Source organism: Rhinolophus sinicus, chromosome 18 (genome assembly GCF_057876585.1).
Source record: "Rhinolophus sinicus isolate RSI-liver-muscle chromosome 18, RSI-T2T, whole genome shotgun sequence".
Classification (NCBI taxonomy): domain Eukaryota; kingdom Metazoa; phylum Chordata; class Mammalia; order Chiroptera; family Rhinolophidae; genus Rhinolophus; species Rhinolophus sinicus.
In genome coordinates, this window is record NC_142518.1 from 111,278,628 (window position 1) to 111,306,374 (window position 27,747).

A 27,747-nucleotide genomic window follows, 5' to 3' on the forward strand; every position below is an offset into this window, starting at 1 on the left:
AGTTCACGCTCTAACCAACTGAGTGATCCAGCCACCCCTCCGGCAGCACCCGCAGCTCAGCAGCAGCTTTTTGTCTTCAATCTAGTTGCAGGGGGCGCAGCTCACTGGCCCATGTGGGAATCGAACTGGCAACCCTGTTGTTCAGAGCTCATGCTCTAACCAACTGAGCCATCTGGCCGCCCCTATGAGACATTTTATACAAACCTAATGGTAACCACAAAACAAAAATCCAGAGCTGAGACATGACATATTAAAAAAAGAGGAAATGGAGGAAAAACAGCATAGAAAACCACCAAACTAAAGTAGCAAGCAGAAATACAAGGGAAAAGAAACAACGGAGATACAGAGCAATCAGAAAACAAAAGATAAAATGGCTGTCGTAAGTCCACAGGTATCAATAATCACCCTAAATGTAAATGAATTGAACCAATCAAAAAGCACAGAGTAGCGGGATGGATCAACAAACAAAACCCAACTATATGCTGCCCTCAGGAGACACATCTCAGCTGCAAAGACCTAGGCTCAAAGTGAAGGAGCAGAAGATCATACTCCACACAAGGCATCCAGAGAAAATCGTGTGTATCCATACTTATATCAGTCAAAGTAGATTTTAAGACACAACAGGTAACAAGAGACAAAGATGGACATTTTATAATGAAAAACGGAGCAATCCATCTAAAACGTCCTGTAATCTTGTAAAACTCAGTAATTAGTTCTAGTCACGCTTCTGTAGATTCCATTGTATTTTCTCCATAGATGATCATGTTATCTGTCATAGAGGAAGTTTTACTTCTTCCTTTCTGATCTGGATGCCTTTTATTGATGGATTTACCCCTTATAACGAGATGGACTGATTTTACTGAATATTTGCATGCCAACTGATTATTGATTGGACAGCAGGCATTGGACATTCCACCGTGGGGACTGTATGTTTCTGTAGTCCTAAACAAAATTTTGAACCTTGCTCTCAACTACTGTAGTTACTTGGAAACAACTGGATTCTTGAAAGTCTTGCTTTTAAGATTTGCTCCATGGGATCAGAGCAGCTTTCAGTGCAGGATTAATTATTTTCCACAGTACCGGGGCAACCCTGAGTGCCTCAGTCCTTCCCTCATATCTCCTGAATTAGGATGTTCCCATTCTAGCCAGTAAGGACAAATGATCACCCAGGTCCAGCTTGAGCATTCAATAGTTACTTTTAATCCTTTCTGGATGCCCTTTCTTAGGACTAGGATAGTTTCCTTACAAGCTTGTCATGATCAGTATTCTCCTGGCTGCTCAGGGGACCCTTGGCAGACCTCCAGGACCCTCTGCCAGCGGTCCTTGGTCTACAACACTGACTGAGCTTTAGGGCCCCGACTTCAGTCTGGGCCTTCCTCCCTAGCCGGGCAAACCCGAGTCAGTTGACTGCCTTGGCCCCATGGAAGGACTTGGAAGCTGCTGGTGGCTTTAACACCTCAGTCAGGTCACAGAACTCCTCTGTTTCCAACCTGCCCTGGGCTCCCATCTCACTCAGAGACACAGCCAAAGCCTTCACAGTGGCCTACGGAGCCCTATGCGATCTGGGTCTCGTCCTCTGCGGCCTCCTCCACTCCGGTTTCCAGTGTGCTCACTGATTCAGCCACATTGATCTCGTCCCTTTTCTGAGACACATCAGGCCGACTCCTTCCTCAGGGCCTTTGCACTGGCTGCTTCCTGTCTGGAAGTCTTTTTTCCCGGGGATCCACCTGGCTGACTCCCTGACCTCCTTCAGGTCCTTCTCAGAAGTTATCCCCTCCTGGAGGCTCTCCTGGCCACCGCATGAAAATGGCACCCCACCTCTCCCACCCCCTGCATTCCTTATTGCCCCGTGCAGCATCCCCACCTGAGAACAAGGCATGCCTGGCATACAGGAGTCCAAGTCACACATGCTCTTTAATCAGACTGCGGTCTCTGTCAGCTGAGTGTCACCAAAGGCCATTCTCTTGGCCCAGAACCCTCCTGACCTGCCCCTGCTCGCCTCCCTCCCCCTGCATTCATGGGTGGGGGAGGGGAGAAGAGGCTGGTATGTTAACCATGATGCACATACAACCGGGACAGGAAGGAGTTGCCAGAGGTCAAGGAGGTTGGGTGCATTGGAGCCACTGGGGGTGGAACGTGCCTTGAACACAGTGATGATATGATCTGCCTTCCATCTTAGCAGGTTCTTTCCTCCAGGTTGCGCACAGCCTGAAGGAGGCCAGGGCAGAAGGCTGGTCATAGGTTGGCAACGTCCCACAGGGATACATATTTACACATGGAGATGGTGAGGTGGAGGTAAATGAAATAAGTAGATGGTCGGGGACACAAACAGCAAGGGGCGTGGGGCTGTCACAACCCTGGGCACAAGGGCAGGAGGCTATGGGTAGTGCCTCTGCTGGCATGGGGGGTTTGGTCCGGTCAACCCCTCCCCACCTGCAGGGCCCAAAGCAAAGCCCTAATGAAAGGGGCACAGGTCTGTCAGGGGCATATTGGCCCTGTGACCACACCCGTGCCACCCAATCCCGGGCTCAGCCTGAGCCCCAGGCGAGAGTCTGCCCCCATCAATGGGAGGAGGGCCCAGGACTGTGAAGCCCCCTCCTCACCGGTTCTGCTGCCCTTAGCTGTTACTGGTCCTGTGGCTCATGATCTGTTCCAGCTTCTGGGCAACTTAGATGAAGTAGACAAAGTCTCTGAAAGACACAGACTACTGAAACGAAGACAGGAAGATAAACCAATATCTGAGCAGCTTTGTATCAAGTAAGGAAAAGGCATTCATGACTTAAAACCTCTGCACAAATGAAACTCCAGGCCAGGTTCTACGTTTATTGCTTCTATCAAACATTTAAGGATGTAGCAATTGTGCTGGTCTCACACATTGTTTTCCAAAAACAGGAGTGAGAACAATGTTATAGTGAAACAAAAACAGACAAATAAAACAGCAGGAAGACGACTGCAGACCAATATCTCCTATGAGCGCTGATGTGAGAAAACCAACAAAAACTCATAAACCAAATTGCACAACATACTAAAAGACTAATGCAGCACGGTCAAGTGCAGGTTACCCTAGAGAGACAAGGTTAAGGGACTAACACAGCTAATTTTAGGACTTACTCTAAATGTACAGAAATCAAGGTGGTGTGGAGCTGGTGCCACCACACACCACTCACTTACTCACTCACTGAGTCACTCAGAGCAACTTCCATTCCTGCAAGCTCCACTCACAGTAAGTGCCCTGTGCAGGTGGACCATTTCCATCTTTCATACCGTATTTCTACAGTCTTTTCTATGAATCTACACATAGAAATACTTACCACTGTGTTACAGCTGCTTACAACAGTCAAAACAATAACATGCTGTACAGGTTTATAAGACAGGAGCAATAGGCTGAGCCATATAGATATTGTGGCAGCTATTTCTTATATTTGAAAGAGCTTGATGAGGGGACAGAGAAAGAGAAAGGGAGGGAGGGGAACGTAAGGGATGGAGGGGAGAGAGAGAGAGAGAGAGAGAGAGAGAGAGAGAGAGAGAGAGCGCGCGCGCTATGGGGCTCTCAAACCACTCCCATCTCAGAGGAGCAGTAGTTTTCACAGGAGAGATGGGAGCCATATGTGGAAGTACCAATGGGAAGCGAGGAGAATGCCAACCTCACCTCCCCACCCTGAAGGACGTGAGCAGCATCTTTCTCCAGTGGGCCAGTGATGTCCTCAGGAGATGGCTGGGTTTCAGTCAAAGCCAGAGGTACATGAAGGCTGAGAAAAGACCCTGAGCTGTGGGGGAGCCTGTTGGTGATGCAAAGGCATGGTTGAGACTAAGTGAACTTAGTCTGTTTCATTCCAAGGTGCAGAAAGGAAAAGGGAGAGAAAGACCAATGTCATGAAGTCCTTTCGGTCACAGACGGTGGGAACATTTAGCAAGGCTTGTGGTAGAAGAAATTCAAGCCTCAGATGAGGTGTTCTTAATGGCTCCTTCCAGCCCCAGTATTTTATAATTCTAAGTCAAGTCCTTAAGCGTCAACTTGACTTCTGTCTTGAAGAATGAGTGGAATGATTGTCATCCAGGGTTAGACATATTTGACTCATGGTGAAAAGGGGAGGCCTGAGCAGACCTGGTCAGAAGTCTGACATGTGCCCACGGAGAGAACCAGTGTGATCACCGTGCCCCAGGGTCTGTCCTCAGTTGGGCCGGTTCAGAAGTCCAGCTGTAGCTCCACAGCTGTAGCAGTCCAGACAACTTTCATCAGATTGAACAACGGACTCATGCAACCGAGCTCATGGGCACTGATGCATAAAGCCCAGGTAGCAAATAGCAATAGGAATGGGAACAGTAACTTTGTCAGGTAGACCTGCTGCTCAGCTGACTATGGTAGAACTGTTACAGGGGCCTCAGGGAGGCCCTTGGAGTGACTTCGTAGCCTCTCTTCAGTTACCTTCTAACCTAGAAACTAAATCACCTCTTGCCTGAAACATTGAATTCACCTGGGAAATGGGCCCCACTCTACCTGCCAAACTTTCCTATCATCTGAGGTCTCATTCCTTGAGGGCCCCAGAGGTTCCTCCTTTGTTTGGCTCTCTCTTGCATCATCCTTCCGCAAAGTGTTTCTCCCATGTATTATGCTGCTGCTGTCTTCCCGAGAGTCATGACAAGGGTCCTTGAGGGAAAGAAGAAGGGGAGGCGGTCTCCTGAGGTGGGGGAGGCAGATGAAGTAGATTCCCTTTTTCTTCCTTTAAAGCCCCTATTTAAGCTCCATTTTCCAGGGTTCAGTGGCTGCCTGCACCCCTGAAACCCAAAAGTGTCACTGGTTGGATAGGATCACCTTGGCTGGAGGAAAGCAGTGCTCTGATTGGTCAGGCCTGAGACACACGCTCACCCGTGGAATCAGAGGTGCAGTCAACCCCATCAGAAGCATAAATGCTGAGGGGAGGGGAAAAGCACATGTCACGGAGGAAATAAGGATACTGGTACCAGGGGAAGGGCAATGGATGCTGGGTGACAAAAGCAACAGATGTCTGCCACTGTGGTGCCGACATTTCATCTAATTTAAAATCCAATTCCAATATTCCAAAAGAATAAGAGTAGAAAAGATTATTCCTTAATCTAATAGAATGAAACTGTTTTCACGTAGTTTGCCAGAATCCCAGAACAAAGGTCTAGAATTATATTTGGGAACACTAGTATCACCCAAGGTAGAATTACACAATGTGTGGCATCCAATCTAAAATTACCAGGTATGCAGAGAAGCAAGAAAATTCGATCCCAGTATGAAGAGAGAAATCGACCACAAATAGGCCTCCAACGGGAAAGGAAAAAGTGCAACGGCCGTCTGTGCAGACAACCTGATCTTGTACGTACAAAATCTGACGTCATCCTCCATAGAGCAACTAAAAGCATAAGTGAGTTTGCCAAGGAAACAAGTTATGTTAGAGGGAGTTGACCCCTCCCCACAAATGCTGAACCAGTAGTCTCAACACTTTTCTTCATTGAGCTGAAAGGTTAGTAAGCCACAAAGTTCCAATTCTAGTGTTTCTGGGTTGTTTTATCTTCGCAGGCAAACCAAGCCTTTTATTCTGGCAGGAATCGGACTTACTGGTATAAGGAGGTGGGCAAACTGGAATTCTGGTGGGAGGGCACACTTTCTGAATAACAATTGTGTACAGCAGAATAACAGCCCAAAAAATAAACAGAAACGGAAATTTTTAACTCAGTAATTCCACATTTTGGAATCTGTGTTGAGGAAATAAACATTTAGGCAAAGTCATACAGGAGATTTCCATTGACTCATGGCTTATAATAGGGAAAAATGGTCAACAATTGCATTATAGTACTGTTACACATCCACTTACATGTATTTACAAACTTTTGAGAAAGAGGGAAAGCTCACATGTTAAATAAACATAGCTGACTAAAATTCATTCTGAACTTGTAAAAAGTAGACCTTATGTATTACTGCTATGCATTTAATATATCAATGTAAGTGTAAAACGAAAAAAGTATTCCAATATGAAGATAGCTGGATGACAGCACACAGTCAATTTTCTTCCTTTTCCTAAATTGTTCTCAATTGCCTGTACTACTAGAATAGCTGAATGCCAGACCACCCATCCAAACCGTACATGAAGGCAGGAAAATGAGGAGGCGCAGCCACTTGCAATAAACTCAGGTGCACAATAACAGTTCAGTTTTATTATCTGCTGTAACAAACAATTAAGACCCCTCTCTTCCAGCAAAGGGGAAACAGTAGAGTTGAGAATGCCTGAGGCCTCACTAGCAAACAATTAGGACCCCAGTACAAAGGAACAACTACGGTAGGAATCAGTGCCCTAGGGAAGGATGCACTGCCTGGGAAGGTACTCTAGGTTAGGTCTAGGCCCCTCGTCCTGGGTTAGACATTGAGTAAGATGGGGGCACAAAGCGCTGCATGATCCAAACCGACAGGGCAAACTGCTCGATACATGAGTTGACACACATTTCGAGTTGGACAGGGTCTTCAGCAGTCAGTCGTCTACATGAGGGAAAAGGAAAATCAAGTTACATGTGATAGATAACTTTATCTATAGCATCTATCTCTCTCTGCCTCCTCAGGTGGTTACAGGCACAGTGTACTACGTGTACCCTTTTAAATCTCACCTTTGGGTGCCTCCAATTCACTACTACAATGACCCTCGGTTCCATACCAGAAAAAGCTGAAGGAGTCCATCACCACCAAACAGTATTACAAGAAATGTTAAGGGACTTCTTTGAGAAGATATGGGAGAAGAAGTAAACAAACAAACAAAAGGAGATAAAATATGAATAATAAAATTGCAATAGCCATGCACCTACCAATAATTACTTTAAATGTAAATGGATTAAATGTGCCAATCAAAAGACATAGGGTAGCTCAATGGGTAAGAAAACAAGTCTCATATATATGACGTCTACAAGAGACCCACTTGAAATCGAAAGACGCAAACAGACTGAAAGTAAAGGGATAGAAAAAGACATTTCATGCAAATGGAAATGAAATAAAAAGCTGGGGAAGCAATGCTTGCATCAGACAAAATAGATTTTAAAACAAAGTCAGTGATATAGACAAAGTGAGACTTTATAATCATAAAGGGATGAATCCAACAAGACGACAGAACCCTTAGAAACATTTATGCACCTAACATACGAGCACTGAAATATATAAAACTTATATTGAGGGACATAAAGGGTGAGATAGACAGCAATACACTCATCACAGGGGACTTTAAACCCCATGGACATCATTGGACAGATATTCCAGACAGAAACGGACAAGAAACAGCAGCCTTCCATGACACATTAGACCAGATGGATTTAATTGACTTTTTTTGAGCATTTCACACCAAAGCAGCAGAAAATAAATTCTTTTGTATTGCACATGGAACTTTTGCCAAGATAGACCGTAGGTTAGGCCACAAGACAATCTCAGTAAATTAAAGAAGACTGAAATCAGATCAACCATCTTCTCTGGCCACAGTGGTATGAAACTAGAAATAAATAACAAGAAAAACACTGAAAAACATACAAACACATGGAGGCTACATAACATGCTACTAAAAAATGAATGGGCTGATAGTGATATCAAGGAAGAAATTGAAAGATACGTTCAGACAAATGAAAATGACAACAAATCTATGTAACACAGTGAAAGGAGTTCTAAGAGAGAAGTTCATAGCAATAGAGTCCCACCTCAAGAAACAAGAGAAGTCTCAAATATACAATCTACCCTTACAACTAAAGGAACTAGGAAAAGAACAAGAAAGAAAGCCCAAAGTAAGTAGAAGGAAGGAAGTAATAAAGATCACAGCACAAATAAATGACATAGATTAAAAAAAAAAATCCATACAAAAGATCAATGAAAACGAGAGCTGAATCTTTGAAAACATATATATAAAAATAATAATTGACAAAATTTAGCCGGACTTATTCATGAAAAAATGAGACAGGACTCAAATGAAAAAAAATCAGAAATGAAAGATGAAAAGTGACAACTGACACCGCAAAAATACAAAGAATCATAAGAAAATACTACCAACAGTTATATGCCAAAAGTTGGACAATGTGGAAGAAATGGTTAATTTCCTACAAACATACAATCAGACGAGACTGAATCAAGAAGAAACAGAAAATGTGAACAGACCCATTACTAGTGATGAAATTGAATCCATAATAAAAAAAACTCCCAACAACAGAAAAACCCAGATACAAGAGAACGTGATAAATGATACTATTTACGTAAGTACAACAATAGAGACATGTAGTCTGTTCCGTCACATGTCAGGATAGTGGCTGCCTGGGGTGCTCAAGGCAGAAATGACCTGGCATGTGGGTGCTGGTTACCTGGTCTTTCCAAATTGTGACAATTGATCAAGGTCTATAATTATGCAGCTGCACATGTCTCCATGTGTAGGTCAAGTTGTTTTATTTTGGTTCCTTTTTTTATTGAAGTAAAATTTATTTACAATAAAAGGCATGGTTCCTCTGAGAAACAACTTCCAACAAATAAATGAATTCCGTAAAGTAACCGGATACAAAATTAATATTTAGTAGCTGACTGCATTTCTATACACCAATAATGAACTATCGGAAAGAGAAATTAAGAAAATAATCCCATTTACAATTGCATGAAAACAATTCCTAGGAGTTACTTAACCAAGGAGGTAAAATACCTATACTCAGAAAACTATAAGGCATTGATGAAAGAAATTGATGAAGATACAAATAAACAGAAGCATATACCGTGCTCAGGCTTAGCAAGAATTGACATTGCTAAAATGTCCATACTATGTAAAGCAATCTACAGATTCAACGCAATCCCTATCAAAATACCAAAGACATTTTTCACAGAAGTAGAAGAAATAATCCTAAAATTTATGTGGAGCCACAAAACATCACGAATACTCAGAGCAATCATGAGAAAGAAGAACAAAGTTGGAGGTATCACACTACTTGATATCAAACTATACTACAAGGCTATCCTAATCAAATCATCATGGTTCTGGCATAAAAACACACACGTAGATCAATGGAACACAACAGAGAGCCCTGAAATAAACCCACACCTATACGATCATGACAGAGGAGGCAAAGATATACTGTGGGTTAAAGACAGTCTCTTCAATAATCAGTGTTGGGAAAATAGGACAGATACATGCAAAAACAATGAAATTAGACCTCTTCGTACATCATATCCAAGAGAAAAACTAAAAATGGATTAAAGACCTAAATGTCATACCCGAAACAATAAAACCCTGGAAGAAAACATAGGCAGTAAATCCTCTGACATTGCTCTTAGTAATATTTTTCCTGATATATCTCCTAGTGCAAGGGAAACAAGAGAAAAACATAAACAAATGGGACTACATCAAACTAAAAAGTTTTTGCACAGTGAAGGAAACCATCAACAAAGTGAAAAGACAGCCGACTGAATCGGAGAAGATATCTGCTAATGATACATCTGATGAGATAAATCCAGAAGGAATAAAGAACTCATAGGAGACAACACCAAAAAAACAAATAATCCAAAAAAAATTAGGTAGAGGAGCTGATAGAGATCTCTCCAAAGAGGACATACATACAGCCAATAGACAAATGAAAAGATGCTCAACATCCACAATCCTCAGACAAATGCAAATTAAAACCGCAATGAGATACCACCTCACAGCTGTCAGAATGGCTACCATCAATAAATCAACTAATGACAAGTATTCCTGAGGATGTGGAGAAAAGGGAACCTTCATGCATTGTTGGTAGGATTGCAAATTGGTGCAGCTAGTATGGAAACTTTTGGAGGTCCCTGAAATTGAAAATAGAACTGCCTTACGACTCAGCAATTCCACTTCTGGGTATTTTTCCGAAGACACACAAAACACTAATTGAAAAGATATATGCACCGCAATGTTCACTGCAGTGCTTTCCACTATAGTCAAGATATGGAAGCAACAGAAATGCCCATCAATAGACGATTGCATAAAGAAGAGGTGATACATGTATACAATGAAATATTACTCGGCCATAAAAAATGAAATCCTACCATTTTGGACATCACTGATGGATCTAGAGGTTATTATGCTATGTGAAATGAGTCAAATCGGAAGCCAAACACCATACAGCCTCGTTAATATATGCACTTTAAAGAACAAAATAAATGAACAGAAACGAGATACAGACTCCTAGATCCGGAAAGCAAACTGATGGTTGCCATATGGGAGGGGGCTGGGGAAAGGGTGATAAGGGTGAAGGGATTAAGAAGTAGAAGTTGGGGGCCGGCCGGTGCCTCCGGTGGTTGGTGCTCCGTGTTCCTAATGCCGAAGCCTGCCAGTTCAATTCCCACATGGGCCAGTGGGCTCTCAACCACAAGGTTGCTGGTTGGACTCCTCGAGTCCCGCAAGGGATGGTGGGATCGGTCCCCTGCAACTAAGATTGAACACGGCACCTTGAGCTGAGCTGCCGCTGAGCTCCCAGATGGCTCAGTTGGTTGGAGTGCAGTCCTTTCAACCACAAGGTTGCGGGTTGGACTCCTGCAAGGGATGGTGGGCTGCGTTCCCTGCAACTAACAACAGCAACTGGACCTGGAGCTGAGCTGCACCCTCCACAACTACGATTGAAAGGACAACATCTTGACTTGGAAAAAATCCTGGAAGGACACACTGTTCCCCAATAAAGTCGTGTTCCCCTCCCCCAATAAAATCTTACGCACAAAAAAAAAAGACTCAGACGTCATCAAAATGGCAGAGGAGGTGAGCTTCTGTAAATCTCCCCTGGAATTTACAAAAAATCTAACAACTATAACTACAAAGGACTCCCTGCACAACAGACAGGCAGGACGAAGAGGCCCACTACTGAATACACCTAAAGGTGGGAGAATCGTGCGAGCGGGGGAGGAGCGAAGGGAGCAGTGCGGAGACGGAGCTGCGGGGGTGTAGGACGCAGACCTAACTCAGTTCTCCAAGCTTGCTGCATCCTGGAGCTACCGCAGCTGCGGGAGAGGGAAGAACTCGGACTGCTAGGGCTCCGTTTATATACCACAGAGCTGAGAGGACAGCATATAACACGGCTGAACCCAACGCTCACGGCAGAGACCTCGGAGATAAGACCGAGGGAAGAAGGCTGAAAACGGTGGTTTAAGCCCTCACTGCCGAGCAGAGAACGGAAAACTTAGGTACTGAGACTAGCCGCCCCCTCCCTCCCCTCCCAGAGCTCGCCCCGCCCCCACCCGCCCAGTGGTATAAGCAGAACAGTTGCGGTCAGATCAAAAGAACAGAATATTTGCTGTTCTGAGAATTGTGTTCCTCAGACACTGATTTGCAGCCCAACTAGTTCGGGCAAAGGGGAGGGAGCTGTGGAAGCAGGACTGGCAGTGGTGGTGGGCACCGCCATTGCTCTGCGCCACCTCTCACAACTCACCCCGCCCCTGTCCCCACCTATCTGGGCGGATCCCTGTAGGAGTAAACAACTGCTGAAACACACGGGCTCTGAATCTGGTGCAGGAGAAGCTTTGGAACTTCAAAACCTCTCCGCATACCCAGGCGAGAAGAAGAGGAGGAGGAGCCCGTCTCCTCCTTACCAGAGGAGAAGCCTGTCTCCCAGGGAATCGCCCCATTGTGTGAGAAGCTGGAATAGTGCAGAGAAAACATAGCACTACAGTGTGAGAGAGAAAAAATGGCTGTGGTAGGAGAGAAAATAAAACATTCTACCAACAAGTACTGGAAAACAAAAGAAAGCTCTCTTCATATCTACCTGTTGCAGAAGCCACTCCTGTAGATGTCTAGGAAGAGAAATAAGAAATCAGTAATTGCCATGAATACCCAAGTCAACAAGACAGCTCAGAAAGAAAGTGAAAAGTCTCCTGAAAAGGAACTTAAAGATATGGAAATATGTGACTTAAATGACAGAGAATTCAAGATTGCAGTTCTGAAAAAACTCAACGAGATGCAAAAAAACACAGAAAAGCAGTTTAATGAACTCAGAAACACAATCAAAGAACAACCTCAACATTTTATGAAAGAGATTGAAATTTTAAAAAAGAACCAAATAGAATTTCTGGAGATTAAGAACTCAATAGAAGAAATTAAGAACGAAATAACCAGCTTAGGTAGACCAGATGGAGGAAAGAATCAGTGACATCGAAGATAGAAACCTGGGAATGACACGGATGGAAGAAGAAAGAGACTTGAGACTTAAAAGAAATGAAATAACTCTACAAGAACTTTCTGACTCCATCAGAAAGAGCAATATAAGAATAATGGGCATACCGGAAGGAGAAAAAAGAGAGAAGGGAACAGAGAATATATTCAAACAAATCATTGATGAGATGTTCCCAAACTTGTGGAAAGAACTGGATCCTCGAATCCAAGAAGCAAATAGAACACCTAATTACCTCAATCCCAACAGGCCTTCTCCAAGGCACATTGTATTGAAGCTGTCTAAAAACAATGACAAAGAATGAATCCTCAAGGCAGCCAGGGAAAAGAAGACGGTAACCTACAACGGAAAGCCCATTAGATTATCATCAGATTTTTCAGCAGAAACTCTACAAGCCAGGAGGGAGTGGAAAAAAAAATTCAAACTATTGAAAGAGAAATTATGAGCCAAGAATAATATGTACAGGAAAGATATCCTTTAGATATGAAGGAGGAATAAAGACCTTTCCAGACATACAGAAGCTGAGGGAATTTTCTAATACATGATCTGCACTACAAGAAATACAACGGAGGCTATTCGACCACCATCAACAGGGACAATTTGTGGCAACCAAAACATAAAAAGGGGGAGAGTAAGGCCTGAACTGGAATATAGGAATGGAGAAAGTAAGTGTGCTGAAGAAAATGGAATACTCTAAATATCAAAATATCTTTTACATAAACTTAAGGGTAATCACTCAAAAAAAAAAAAACACACCAAAAACCCAGAACTGAAATATATACTGTAATAAAAGAAGAAACAGAGGGAAACATCATAGAATAACACCACACAGAAATAATAGACAACAACAAAAAGGCAAAGAAACAATGGAGACACAGCCTTACCAGAAAACTAAGGATAGAATGACAGGAAATCCTCATATATCAATAATCACCCTAAATGTAAATGGACTGAATTCACCAATAAAAAGGCACACAGTAGCAGATTGGATCCAAAAACTAAACCCAACCCTACGCTGCCTCCAAGAGACACATCTCAGCTACAAGGACAAGCATAGAGTCAAAGTGAAAGGGTGGAAATTGACACTCCAAGCAAATGGTACCAAGGGAAAATCAGGTGTAGCCATAATGATATCAGATGAAACAGACTTCAGGGTGAAAAAGATAACAAGAGACAAGGATGGACATTTCATAATGGTAAAGGGGACTATACAACAAGAAGACATTACAGTCATCAATATTTATGTCCCCAATCAGGGAGCACAGAAATATACCAAGCAACTACTAACAGAACTAAAGGGAGAAATTGACCAAAACACAATTATACTAGGGGACTTAAATACATCATTGACAGCTATGGATAGATCATCCAAACAGAAAATAAATAACGAAATATCAGCCGTAAATGACACATTAGATGAAATGGACATAATTGACATATATAGAGCACTTCATCCTAAAACATCAAATTATACATTATTTTCTAGTGTACATGGAACATTTTCAAGGATAGACTGTATATTGGGACATAAAATCACCCTCAGCAAATTTACGAAGATTGAAATCATACCACGCATATTCTCTGATCACAAGGCTTTGAATTTGGATATCACCTGCAAAAAGAAAGCAGGAAAAAAGCACGAATACATGGAGATTAAACAACATACTTTTAAAGAACGACTGGGTCAAAGAAGAAATTAGAGGAGAGATCAAAAGATACATAGAAACAAATGACAATGAAAATACATCCTACCAATATTTTTGGGGTGCTGCGAAAGCAGTTTTAAGAGGGAAATTTATATCATTACAGGCCTATCTCAAGAAACAAGAAAAATCCCAAATAAATAACCTCATGTTACACCTTAAAGAACTAGAAAAAGACAAACAAGTGAAACCCAAGTTCAACAGAAGAAAGGAAATAACAAAAATCAGAGCAGAACTAAATGAAATAGAGAACAAAAAGACAATAGAAAAAATTAATGTGACAAAGAGCTGGTTCTTTGAAAAGATTAAAATTGACAAACCCTTGGCTAGACTCACTAAGATAAAAAGAGAGAAGACACTAACAAAATCAGAAATGAAAAAGGGAAAGTTATCATGGACTCCACAGAAATACAAAGGATCATCCAAGAATACTATGAAGGACTATATGCCACCAAATTCAACAACCTAGATGAAATGGACAAGTTCTTAGACACATATAGCCTTCCAAGGCTGAACCATGAAGAACTGGAAAATCTAAACAGATCGATCACCAGTAACGAAATTGAATCAGTCACCAAAATCTTCCCAAAAGCAAAAGTCCGGGACCAGATGGCTTCACTAGTGAATTCTACCAAACCTTCAAAGAGGATCTAATACCAATCCTACTCAAACTCTTCCAAAAAATTGAAGAAGAGACAGTACTCCCTAACTCATTTTATGAGGCCAACATTACCCTGATACCAAAACCTGTTAAGGACAGCACAAAAAAAGAAAACTACAGACCAATATCTCTGATGAATACAGATGCAAAAATCCTAAACAAAATTCTAGCAAATCGGATACAACAATGCATTAAAAAGGTCATTCATCACGACCAAGTGGGGTTCATCCCCGGGGCACAAGGATGGTTCAACATCCGCTAATCCATCAACGTGATACATCACATAAACAAAATAAAGGACAAAAATCATACGATTATATCAATCGATGCAGAAAAAGCATTTGACAAGATACAACATCCTTTTATTAAAATACTTAATAAAATAGGTATAGAAGGAAAATATCTTAACATAAAAAAGGGCATATATGACAAGCCCTCAGCTAATCTCATAATTAATGGTGAAAAACTGAAGCCCTTTGCTCTACGTTCAGGAACACAACAGGGCTGTCCCCTATAACCTCTGCTTTTCAATATAGTGTTGGAAGTCCTTGCCAGAGCAATCAGGCAAGAGAAAGAAATAAAAAGCATCCAAATTGGGAATGAAGAAGGTAAATTGTCACTCTTTGCAGATGACATGATGCTATATACAGAAAACCATAAAGACTCCACTGAAAAACTATTAGAAACAATCAACGAATACAGTAAAGTTGCTGGCTACAAAATCAACGTAAAGTAGTCCATTGCATTCCTATATACTAATAATGAAATCTCAGAAAAAGAAATACAGAAAACAATTCCTTCTGCAATTGCAACAAAAAGGATAAAATACCTAGGAATAAACTTAACCAAGAATGTGAAGGACCTATATGCTGAAAAGTATAAGGCATTTTTGAAAGAAATTGAAGAAGACACAAAGAAATTGAAAGACATTCTATGCTCATGGATTGGAAGAATCAACATAGTTAAAATGGCCATATTACCCAAAGCGATATACAGATTTAATGCAATCCCCATCAAAATCCCAATGGCATTTTTTAAATAAATAGCACAAAAAGTCATCAAATTTGTTTGGAACCACAAAAGACCCCGAATAGCCAAAGCAATCTTAAGAAAAAAGAACAATACTGGAGATATCACACTGCCTGAGTTTACCTTGTACTACAGGGCTACAATAATCAAAACAGCATGGTATTGGCAGAAAAACGGACACATAGACCAATGTAATAGAATTGAGAACCCAGAAATAAAACCACATAAATATGGACAGATAATTTTTGACAAAGAAGCAAAAAACATACAATGGAGAAAAGACAGCCTCTTCAATAAATGGTGCTGGCAGAATTGGATAGCCACGTGCAAAAGAATGAAACTGGACTGCTATTTGTCACCATGTACCAAAATTAATTCAAAATGGATCAAAGACTTAAACATAAAACCTGGTACAATAAACTGCATAGAAGAAAACATAGGTACTAAACTTATGGACCTTGGGTTCAAAGAGCATTTTATGAATTTGACTCCAAAGGCAAGGGAAGTAAAAGCTAAAATAAACAAATGGGAGTATGTGAAATTTAAAAGGTTCTGCACAGCAAAAAAAACCGACAAAATAAAGAGGCAACCAACTGAATAGGAGAAGATTTTTCCAAATAGTGCCTCCGATAAGGGGCTAATATCCAGAATATACAAGGATCTAATGCAACTCAACAATAAAATAACAAACAACCCAATTGAAAAATGGGTAGAGGACCTGAAGAGACATTTCTCCAAAGAGGACATTCAAATGGCAAATAGACATATGAAAAAAATGCTCAACATCACTAATCATCAGAGAAATGCAAATCAAAACCACAATGAGATATCACCTCACCCCAGTCAGAATGGCTATCATCAACAAGACAAATAGTAACAAGTGTTGGAGAGACTGTGGAGAAAAAGGAACCCTCATACACTGTTGGTGGGAATGCAGACTGGTGCAGCCTCTATGGAAGGCAGTGTGGAGGTTCCTCAAAAAATTATGAATAGAATTACCATATGACCCAGCAATCCCTCTCCTGGGTATCTACCCAAAAAATCTGAAAACATTTATACATAAAGACCCATGCGCTCTAATGTTCATTGCAGCTTTATTTACAGTGGCCAAGACATGGAAACAACCAAAATGTCCTTCGATAGATGAATGGATAAAGAAGTTGTGGTATATATACACAATGGAATACTATTCGGCGGGAAGAAAAGATTATATAGGAACATTTGTGATAACATGGATGGATCTTGAGAGTTTAATGCTAGGCGAAATAAGTCAGACAGAAAAAGCAGAGAACCATATGATTTCACTGATGTGTGGTATATAAACCAAAAACAACAAAAGAACAAGACAAACAAATGAGAAACAAAAACTCATAGACACAGACAATAGTTTAGTGGTTACCAGAGGGTAAAGGGGGATCAAATATGTGGTGATGGAAGGAGAACTGACTCTGGGTGATGAACACACAATGGGATTTATAGATGATGTAATACAGAATTGTGCACCTGAAATCTATGTAATTTTACTAACAATTGTCACCCCAATAAACTTAAAAATAAGACTAAAAAAAAGAAGTAGAAGTTGGTAGGGGCAAAACAGTCAGGGGGATGTCAAGTAAACCGTAGGAAATATAGTTGATAATACTGTAATGACTCTATATGGTGCCCTGTGGGTACTAGACTTACCAAGGGGATCACATTGCAATTGTGTGAATATCTGACCACTATGCTGTACACCTGAAACTAATGTAAAGTAATATTGAATGTCAACTGTAAGAATAAATTAAACATAAATAAATAAAACACGCCATATAAGAGAATAACCCTTGGGTGGTCAACACACAATGTGAGATATAGATAATGTATTACAGAACTGTACTCCTGAAATCTATGTAGCTTTACTAACAAATGTCGCCTCAATAAACTTTAATTTTAAAAAATGCCAAAAGGAAAAAAAAGAGGAACCCTTGGAAGAGTAACGCTGGCCACCTGCCAACACCCACCACCTGGCTTTTTTAGAACTTACACCGATAGGACATTGCCAAACATCCTGAACTCCATCCGAACCGCCTCTTGCTCTTGTTCACAACGTGGAGTCATGGCCCGACGGGCCACGATTGCCGCCGCGACTGTTGGGAAACGCACCCTGAGGAAGCTGGTGGACATTCGTTTCAGGCACATCCGATAGCGACTTTGCCTGCTTCGCCCCGGGCCACTCTCACCCGACTCAATCCCCTCACATCTGCTCCCCTCCTTCCTGCTCCCTCAGGCCATCTGCCCCCACCATCACCCCTGGCCACCACCGGCCCATCCCCCCAGCCACTGCTGGCGTCTCCCGCCTTTACTCCGTACCCCCAGGCTGAGGCCCTCTTCCCCGGCCCACTGCCTGCCCTGGGTCCGTCCCCCTGGCCACCCGGCCACTCCTCAAATAGGATACTATCGTAGCAGTTGGCGTCCTGGCCCTCCGGCTGCGGGCCCAGCCTGCCCGCTCCGCTCCGATGCGGCCTGTGCCCCGGGGCCTGGCACGGTGTTTCCGCCCGGCATTGGGGCCGCGGCACCAGCCTCTCCCTCGTCGCCTCTACCGGCGCCCTCGTGGCCTGCAGGGCCATCTGGGCCACCAGAGTCACCAGGAGTGCCATGGCCTTCATCACCGCCAGCTGCACCGCCTGGGCCTTGGTCTCCGGCCTGCATGGTACCTCAGCCTCTACCTCGAAACTGCGAGCCCACAGCCCACGCTCAACCGCTGAGGTACTGGGCCTCCCTCAGGAAGCTCCGCCCATATATGGTGACGTCACTCAGGCTCAACGGTGCGCCTGCGCAAACATGTCTTGCCACCACTCCACGAAGACCGTTCTTGTGAGGCTGCTGGGCACATGACTGTTCCCCCCCAAGCCTGCCACATCTAGGTCCCTTCATTAGGGCCTTGCTTTAGGCACCCAGGTGGGGAGAGGGTGACAGGACCAAACCCCTAATGCCAGCAGCAACAATTCCCATAGCCTCCTGCCCTTGTGCCCAGGGTTGAGACAGCCTCGGCCCTCCTTGCTCTTTGTACCCCCGACCACCTATGTACTTAAGTTATCTCAACTTCGCCATCGGCATGTCTAATATGTGTCCACCTGGATGTTGCCGACCTATCTCTAGAGTCTGCCATGGCCTCCCTCAGGCTATGCACAACCTGAAAGAGAACCTGCTGGATGGAAGGCAGATCATGTCATCGCTGTGTTCAAACTACCCACCCTCCACCCAGAGTGGCTCTAATTCCCCCATCTCCATAAACTCTGGCACCTCCTTCCTGTCCTGGTTTTATGTCCATCATGGTTAACATTCGGGTCTCTTATCCCCTCCCCCACCCATGAATTCAGGGCGAAGGCAGGGAGCAGGGGAAGGTCGTGAGGGTTCTGGGCCCAAAGAATGGACACTGGTGACCCTCGGTTGAGAGAAACCATTTTGCTTAAAGAACACATGTGTCTTGTCCTTCTGTGTGCCAAGCACGCCATGATCCCAGGCTGGGGATACTGCATGTGGTTAAGGAATGTAGGGGGTGGGAGAAGTGGTATATTGTTTTAATGTGGTGGCCAGAATATCCTCTCCGAGTGGGTAACATCTGAGAAGGAGCTGAAGGAGGTCAAGGAGTAAACCAGATGGATCCCTGGGAAAAGAGAATTCAAGGCATGAAACAGCAGGTGCAAAGGCCCTGAGGCAGTAGTGTTCTTTTGGGTCTCAGAAAGGGGATGAGGCCAAAGTGGCTGCATCAGAGTGAGCAAGGAAGGGAAGGGAGGGGAGGAGGCTGCAGAGGATCCGGCCCCAATCGTATAGGGCTCCGTATGCCACTCTGAAGGCTCTGGCTGTGTCTCTGAGTGAGACGGGAGCCCAGGGCGAGTTGGAAACAGAGGAGTTCCATGACCTGACTGAGGTTTTAAAGCCACCAGTCCTTTCATGGGGCCAAGGTAGTCGACTGACTTTGTAGCTTGCTCGGCGAGGGAGAAAGGACCAGACTGAAGTTGGGGCACTAAAGCCTAGTCAGTGTACTGTAGACCATGGGTGGCAGGCAGAGTGTCCTGGAGGTCTGCCGAGGGTAGATACCTGACAATGAGCTGTACACCTGAAGTTGAGGCTGAATAAGAATGATTGTCAACTATAATTTAATATATATGTAGTCATAGCATGTGGAGTACAGCATAGGGAATAACGGTGAGAATGGAAACGTAAGAGCTATATACGATGTCAGAGACATAGTAGATTAGGGAAGAGGGGTTATCACTTTGTGAGAAGTGTAAATGTTTAACTAGCACATTGTTTTGTACACCTGAAACTAATAAAAACAAAAGAAATAGTCAACCCAAACGAGAAGAAAGTACTACAACTTTTTTGTGCAGACATGATCAACTGGGTGGAAAATCCAACAGATTCTACAAAAGAGTGACTAGAACTAAGTAGTGAGTTCAGCAAGATTGTCGGATAAACGCTGGGTTAGACAGAGCTTACTGCCCCTACCCAATTTCTGAACCAGCTGTCCCAGCACGTTTCCCCACTGACCTAAGGAAGTCCAGTCAGCCACAAAATTTCTATTTTAGTGGGCCTGGGTTTTTACTCTTTTCTTGCAAACTAAGCTTTTCTTGTAGTAGGAAACCAACCCAACAAGGACAAGATGTTGGGAAACCAGAAATCTGTTGAGAAGCGTTTTCTGAAGGGCAAGTGTGATCCAGAGCATTGAAAAAGAAATAGAAAGTAAACATTGAGGTCACCGTCTCTACCTTTTGGAATCTATCTTCAGGAAATAACCATTCATGGAAAGACTTAAATACAAGAATTCCACTGAATCATTAGCCACAGTAATGGAGAAAGTGGGCCTAATTTAAATGTTCAATCATTACATTATAATACATCTTTCATTTATCCATTCACTAACATAGTTTCGAAGGACATTCATAGAGGTAATGTTCATACGTTCAATGGAATACCTTCAGGAGAACTTTATGCTAAGCTTACAAGGACATTCTTATAACTAATGATCTTATACATTTAATGTATCACTACAAGTATAAAAGTACAAAGAAATCCAAAATGTTGACAGTACTGAATGGTGAATGTTAGGATACAATTGATTTTAATTTTCTTGCATTTCCTAGTTGTCTTCAATTACTTTGTACGACTATCTGACTGCCAGAACGTCCCCACCCCTCCAACGTGAAGTCAAAGGCAAGAAATTCTGCAGGCATTGTAGCTGAAGAGAAAATCGGACACGGAACACAAGCTCAATGTTGATTTCTGTAGTAACATGCATTTAATCATCCCATTTGTCAAGAAACAGGGATACAGAACATGTGGGCCCAGAGAGCAAAACGCAAAATGGGCAAACCTTGAGGCCCCAGGATGAGAGACACTACTCCAGGAATCAATTTCCTGTGTAATGCCTAGTGGGGGTCACAGGGTTAGGTCCCAGCCCCCTTTCAGCGGCCGAGATTTGGTGGAAAGTGGGGTCGAATGCGCCGAATGTTCCGAGTCACCAAGGAAAGCCGTTCCAAGAAGGAGTTGATGGAAACTCGGAGCAGATCAGGGTCTTCAGCAATCCATCTGCTAAACGAGGCATAAAAATCAAGTCAAAGGTGAAGACTCTCTCTTGCACCCAGCACACCACACCCCTTCCTGAGATCTAACACTTGAGTGTCTCTTTGTATCTCTTACGGAGCCCCTCTGGGGCTGAGATTGCAATTTAGGCCACTTGCCACCCCCCCCATCTCGGCTCATTCTAGAACTCACACAACCAGGATATTGCCATTCACTGTGACCTCCTTTCGAACCCCCTGCCAGTAGCGTTGATCATCTGCATCCATGGCCAGGCGGGCCATCTCTGCCTCCAGGTAGAACTGGAAAGGCAGAGTGAGCGTGCTGAGGGGCGTGTGGTTAAGGCTGAATGTGCCAGTGCCTCAGGCTTCCTTATGTCTCAGAAGGTCACCTTCACCCGGGGGCTTCCCCTCAGGTGGGGGATCATCCACCCCCTACCTTCTCACACACACACCCAGTCCTGCCAGCTGAGGCCACCTGGCCTGCGTCCCTCCTCACTCAGGTCATCCTGTCCCACCCCCTCCCAGTTCCTTCAGGCCTGCTTCCCCACCTCCAGTCTCCTCAGATGTCTACACCCCTCCCACTAGGCTGCCCCAGGTTCCCGTCCCTGCTCCCACTTTTTGTCTCCCCCAGGCTAACGTGTACCCTGTCCCCAAATGACCCTGGCCTTGTGGGACGTTCCTGACCCATCACTTGGCCATCAGGCCTGAGGGGCTCGTTGGAAAGGATACAAGACGGTCTCTGGGTTTCCTGGTTCTCCGGCCACTGCTGCTGCATCTCCACCTGGCCCTGAAGCATGTGCTGCCTGTGCGACACTGGGAGCATCTACGGCTGCTGATCCCGCTGTTTCCTCGACTCCCGGGCCGCCCAGGACACCAGGGCCATCCGGGCCATTAGGACTGTCAGGGCCACTCTCGTTGTCAAGGCCACCAGCGCCATTAGGGCCACAAGGGCTGCCAGGACTACCTTGGCCTTCCAGATCGCTGGCGAGACCCAGGTCTTCAGGGCCGCCGGGGCTACACCCTGCATCAGCCACACCGCCAGCATCTTCATCTGCAGCCTGCACGGCAGCGGCTCCGACTGCCCTGTTCTCCTCAGAGTCCATGTTGAATATGACCGCACTCTCAGCCCGCCGCTGAAAGACTGAGGCCCTCTCAGGATTTGGCCGTTTGACGCACAATGCAACTTGGGATATCGAAGGCGCCTGCGCAAATAACCCCTCTGGAGTGTGACTGATTCCTGCAACCTTGTCACAGAGACCCTGTAGATTCTATCGCCAATGACGACTCCTCCGTGAAGCTCCGCCTCTCAGAGGGGCATACATGCCCAGTGCGCATGTGCGAACAGACACGCGCTAGCTTGTTTTCTGCTGTCTTTTGTCTCTGTCTCTGGCCGGCCCTCTTGTAATCCCAGCTACAATGGGCCGTGTCTTCCCATAGTGGGTGAAGTGGAGTCAGGAGCACAGTAGGCATAGGACCTGTTCCCAGGCTGATGTCCCCTTCCCTGCCCGGGGAGTGTCGTGTCTCTCCCCTTCCTCTGCAGGGACAGGCAAAGGCCACTGCCTCCTGTCCGAGCATAGCCGACAGCTCTGGAAGTAGCTGGTCTGTGGACCCTGCTGGGAATGTGCCAGCCTCGCAGCCCTGGTCAGGTTCCACGGCCCTGGGTACACTGTCTTATTATGTATCTTTTTAGCCATTAGTCTCCCAAGCTTGACAGGCAGCTTCTGAAAATCTTGTACTTTTATACTTGTAGCTGTACATTAAATGTATAAGATCATTAGTTATAAGAATGTCCTTGCAAGCTTAGCGTTAAGTTCTCCTGAAGTTATTTCATTGAACGTATGAACATTACCTCTATGAATGTCCTTCGAAACTATGTTAGTGAATGGATAAATGAAAGATGTATTATAATGTAATGATTGAACATTTAAATTATGCCCATTTTCTCCTTTACTGTGGCTAATGATTCAAAGGAATTTTTGTATTTAAGTCTTTCCGTGAACACTTATTTCCTGAAGATAGATTCCAAAAGGTAGAGATGGTGACCTCAATGTTTACTTTCTATATCTTTTTCAATACTCTGGATCACACTTTCTCTTCAGAAAACATGCCTCCCACCAGATTTCTGGTTTCCCAACATCTTGCCCCGTTGGGTTGATTTCCTACTAGAATAAAAGCTTAGTTTGCGAGAGAAGAGAAAGGACTCCGGCCCACTAAATAGGAATTTTGTGGCTGATTGGACTTCTTTAAGATCAGTGAGGAAACGTGCTGGAACAGCTGGTTCAGACTTTTGGAAGGGCAGTAAGCTCTGTCTAACACACCGTTTATCCTGCAATCTTGCTAAACTCACTGCTTAGTTCTAGTCACTCTTTTGTAGATTCCATTGGATTTTGTACACAGGCGATCATGATGTTCCCACAGAAACATATAATGCTTCCTTTTCCATTGGGATGCCTGCTTCTGACTGATACAACTCCTCATGATGGGTTGGATTTGTCTTATTCTTGGCATTCCTGATAATTTTTTTTTCTGTATTAAACACAGTGTGTATTTTCCCTTGGGGCCTGAGGATCATTTCTATTCCTAAATAATTTCCTGAACTTTTTAAATGGGACGTCATTAACTTACTCGGAAATGGTTTGATCCTTCTGAGTCTTGCTTCTAAGATTTGCTCCGTGGGTCCAGAGCAGCTTTGGTGTAGGATGAGTTGTTTTCCACACTAGTGACACAGGATCCCTCTGATGGCATGCCTCTGATGGTCGGTATTCTCCTGGGTGCTCGGAGGACCCTCAGCAGAGCTCCAGGACCCTCTGCCTGCAGCCCGTGGTCTACCAGACTGACTGGGCTTTAGTGCCCCGACTTCAGTCTGGGCCTTCCTCCCTCGCCGAGTAAACTCTAGAGTCAATCAACTGCCTTGTCCCCATGGAAGGACTGCGGAAGCTGCTGGTGGCTTTAACATCTCAGTCAAGTCATGGAACTCCTCTGTTTCCAACCCGTCCTCGGCTCCGCTCTCAGTCAGAGACACAGCTAAAGCCTTCACAGTGGCCTATGGAGCCCTACGTGATCTGGGTCTCGTCCTCTGTGGCCTCCTTCACTCCGGTTTCCAGCGTGCTCACTGATTCAGCCACCTTGATCTCGTCCCTTTTCTGAGACACATCAGGCCGACTCCTTCCTCAGGGCCTTTGCACTGGCTGCTTCCTGTCTGGAAGTCTTTTTTCCCTGAGATCCACCTGGCTCACTCCCTGAACTCCTTCAGGTCCTTCTCAGATGTTATCCCCTCCCGGAGGCTCTCCTGGCCACCGCATGAAAATGGCACCCCACCTCTCCCACCCCCGGCATTCCTTATTGCCCCGTGCAGTATCCCCACCTGAGAACAAGGCATGCCTGGCATACAGGAGTCCAAGTCACACATGCTCTTTAATCAGACTGTGGTCTCTGTCAGCTGAGTGTCACCAAAGGCCATTCTCTTGGCCCAGAACCCTGCTGACCTGCCCCTGCTGGCCTCCTTCCCCCTGCATTCATGGGTGGGGGAGGGGAGAAGAGGCTGGTATGTTAACCATGATGCACATACAACCGGGACAGGAAGGAGTTGCCAGACTTGAAGAAGGTGGGGGAATTGAATCCATTGTGTGTGTGTGTGTGTGTGTGTGTGTGTGTGTGTGTGTGTGTGTATGGTGCCGGCATTGTTTGAACAGAGCAATGACATGATCTACCTTAGATCCTAGCAGGATCTGTCTTGCAGGTTGTGCATATCCTGAGGGAAGACAGGTCAAAAGGCTGGTGATACGTTGGCAACATCCTCGAGGGAAAATATAACAGATGCAGATGGCAAAGTGGAGATAACTTAAGTACATAGGTGGTCAGGGGTACAAATAGCAAGGAGGGCAGAGGCTGTCACAACCCTGGGCACAAGGGTGGGAAGCTATGGGGATTGCTGCTGTTGGGGTGGGGGCTTGGGTCTGTCACCCTCTCCCCACCTGCAGGGCCCAAAGCAAGGCCCTCATGAAGGGGACCCAGCTGTGTCGGGGGCACATAGGTTCGGTGATCTCATCTGTGCCACCCAATCAACTCATCCATCTTTTCTTTTTACTGTTGCTTCTGGATTTTGTGTCCTATGAAAAGCTCTACCCACAACAAAATTAGGAAACTGTTCACTCACAAGATCCTTTAGTACGGTTAACCTACTGGGACTTTAGTTCGGTGATAAAGGACATTGGGATGTGACTTTGTTTTTCCTACACAGTTTTAGTTAAGTGTCCCAACACCTAATTATAAATCCACATCTGGGAATTTCTTAATGTTTATGTATTTTTGTAAATTTATTTTTCAGTTCCAGCTGACAGACAATATTATATGAGTTTCAGGTGTACAACATAGTGATTAGACATTTATGTAACTTATGAAATGATCACCTCGATAAATCTAGCACCCGTCTGACACCATACATAGTTATTACAATATTATTGACTGTGTTCCTTATGCTGTGCTTTACATCCCCATGACTAATTTTATAACTGGCAATTTGTGCTTCTTTCTTTCCCACTGTTTATTCTTGCATATTTGTTTTCCCTGCTGATTTAGGTTGGGTGATTCCGTTATTTTAGGAAACAATGGGAATGATACAGTCGGCAAGGTATGGAACGGGGTGAGGAGAGAGAGAGAGAGGAGATAAGAGGAGAGAGAGAGAGAGAGAGAGAGAGAGACAGAGAGAGAGAGAGAGAGAGAGAGAGAGAGAACACAGGAGAGAGAGAGAAACAGGGAGAGGTTGAAGCAGAGAAAACTGGTTTCTTTTGGCAGTGAAGGGAATGAAGGCCAGTGATCTCTGGGTGATGATAAACGAGAGGTGAGTCATACATTTGCACTAGCTGACTGTCTGGAGAGAGTGAGGGGGAGAGAAGTTTCCTGGTAGAGCCCAGTGGACACCCGGAATTTAGGAGATGGAACTGAATTTCTCAGCACCTAGAACTGGAGGGATGGAGGACCAAAGAGAAGAGAGCGGCAGAGGGAGAGGACCCTGCACACCCGCGGACGGTCCCGCTGGAGAATTCTGCAGACCACTGGTCAGCAAAGGCGTGTGAGGAAAGCACGTGAGGCCGGGGGAAGGACCACCTGAAAGGATGAAACGGGATGACGCCCAGGGCTCAAGCAGGACAGGCACTAGTGGCTGTCCCCACCGGCCAGAATGGAAAATTTCACAATTTGGGAGGCATTGGGCAGGACACTCAGAAGGAAGGGTCTTACCTCAGTCGTGTGGGGAAAAAATGAATCCCACACTGAAAATCTTCCGAGCCAGACGCTAAAGGATCCAACTGTTTCCAGCATCCAGAACAAAGCTCAAAACATGTGTCTAGGCCTACAAAGATATCCAGCCCCCAAGGAAAAATTATGTCTGGCATCCAATCTAAAACTGCCAGGGATGCAAAGAAGCAGGAGAATCCAACCCTCAGTGAGGAGAGAAATCAAGCAATGCAAGGCATCGAGACTTGGAAGAAGAAGAAATACTGCCTTTATTTGCAGACATGAGCATCTACATAGAAAATCTGATGGCTACTACAAAAGAGCTACTAGACCAATTAAGTTTAGCAAGTTGGCAGGATACGACATATTTTTAGGAGCTGCTATAAGAACTTGTAAAAATTAAAAATAAGAGGCTTAATCTTCCCTGTTGAAATAGGGGAAGAGACAACCCCCTTGTTCCTTTTTTTAAAGCTTTTACTTTAGAGAACTTTTTAGTTCTTCCTCTGTCTCTTTGAAAGCATGTAAATATGTCTAAATGTTACAAGAGCCCGTTGTCGGCTTTATGACCCAGGAATATCCTTTTCAAGGAGTTAGGAAACGTCTCTTTGGAAAGTATACATCAAGCAAGATCACGTCCCCATCTCGTGGTTTCTGTGGGAGGTTAGGAGTCTAACTTCAGTGGGCACCTGGCTCCAAGTTACAAATCTAGTTCCATCATAAAGATATGAGACGTTATTTTTCCCTTGGATAAAGCCAATTGTATTAGTGTGCTCAAGCTGCTCTAACAAAAATACCACACACTGCGTGGCTTAAACAACAGACATTGATTTCCTTGGCACGTTGAGGTCCACAGTTCTGGAGGCCCATGATCAAGATGCCAGGAAATTCAGCTTCTGGTGAAGACTCTGTTCCTGGCCTGTAGATGGCCATCTTCTTCTATGTCCTCACAGGGTCTTTTCTCAGTGCATGTCGGGTGAGAGAGCCAGCGCGAGAGCAAGAGCGAGAGCGAAAGTGAGAGTGAGAGTGGGAGGGAGAGGGAGAGAGAGAGAGAGGGAAAAAGAGAGAGAGAGAGAGAGAGAGAGAGAGAGAGAGAGAAAGGCAGAGAGACAGAGACAGAGAGCAGGAGGGAGAGAGAGAGCACGCGGGAGGGAGAGACACAGAGAGAGAGAGAGAGAGAGGAACGGAGAGAGACAGAGCAAGACAGAGAGAGATGGGAAGGGAGACAGAGAGAGAGACAGAGAGGAAGGGGGAGACAGAGCGAGAGAGACAGAGAGAGAGAGAGGAATGGGGAGAAAGAGAGAGAGAGAGGAGAGAGGGGAAGGGAGAGAGACAGAGAGAGACAGAGAGAGACAGAGAGGAAGGGAGAGACGGAGAGGAAGGGAGAGAGAGAGAGAGAGAGAGAGAGAGA

General features: G+C 44.6%; 1 protein-coding gene across 1 annotated transcript; it reads right to left on the reverse strand.

Annotated features, from left to right (window-relative positions):
- Positions 1-20,987: 20,987 nt before the first annotated feature.
- LOC148754697 (uncharacterized) lies at positions 20,988-22,207 on the reverse strand. Its single transcript, XM_088794769.1, has 3 exons — positions 21,834-22,207; positions 21,298-21,426; positions 20,988-21,111 (listed from the first exon to the last, which is right to left on the reverse strand). Exons 1-3 carry the CDS (start codon positions 22,205-22,207, stop codon positions 20,988-20,990), a joined length of 627 nt encoding a protein of 208 aa, XP_088650895.1.
- Positions 22,208-27,747: the final 5,540 nt, after the last annotated feature.

What these genes read in the sequence shown, in the direction of transcription:
- LOC148754697 (XM_088794769.1), bottom strand. Translation starts at nt 22,207, where the DNA reads ATGGACTCTGAGGAGAACAGGGCAGTCGGAGCCGCTGCCGTGCAGGCT. An exon ending in GGAAACCCAGAGACCGTCTT is followed by an intron (nt 21,427 to 21,833) that starts GTATCCTTTCCA and finishes CACGCCCCTCAG; the next exon opens with CACGCTCACTCTGCCTTTCC. An exon ending in AATGGCAATATCCTGGTTGT is followed by an intron (nt 21,112 to 21,297) that starts GTGAGTTCTAGA and finishes CTCGTTTAGCAG; the next exon opens with ATGGATTGCTGAAGACCCTG.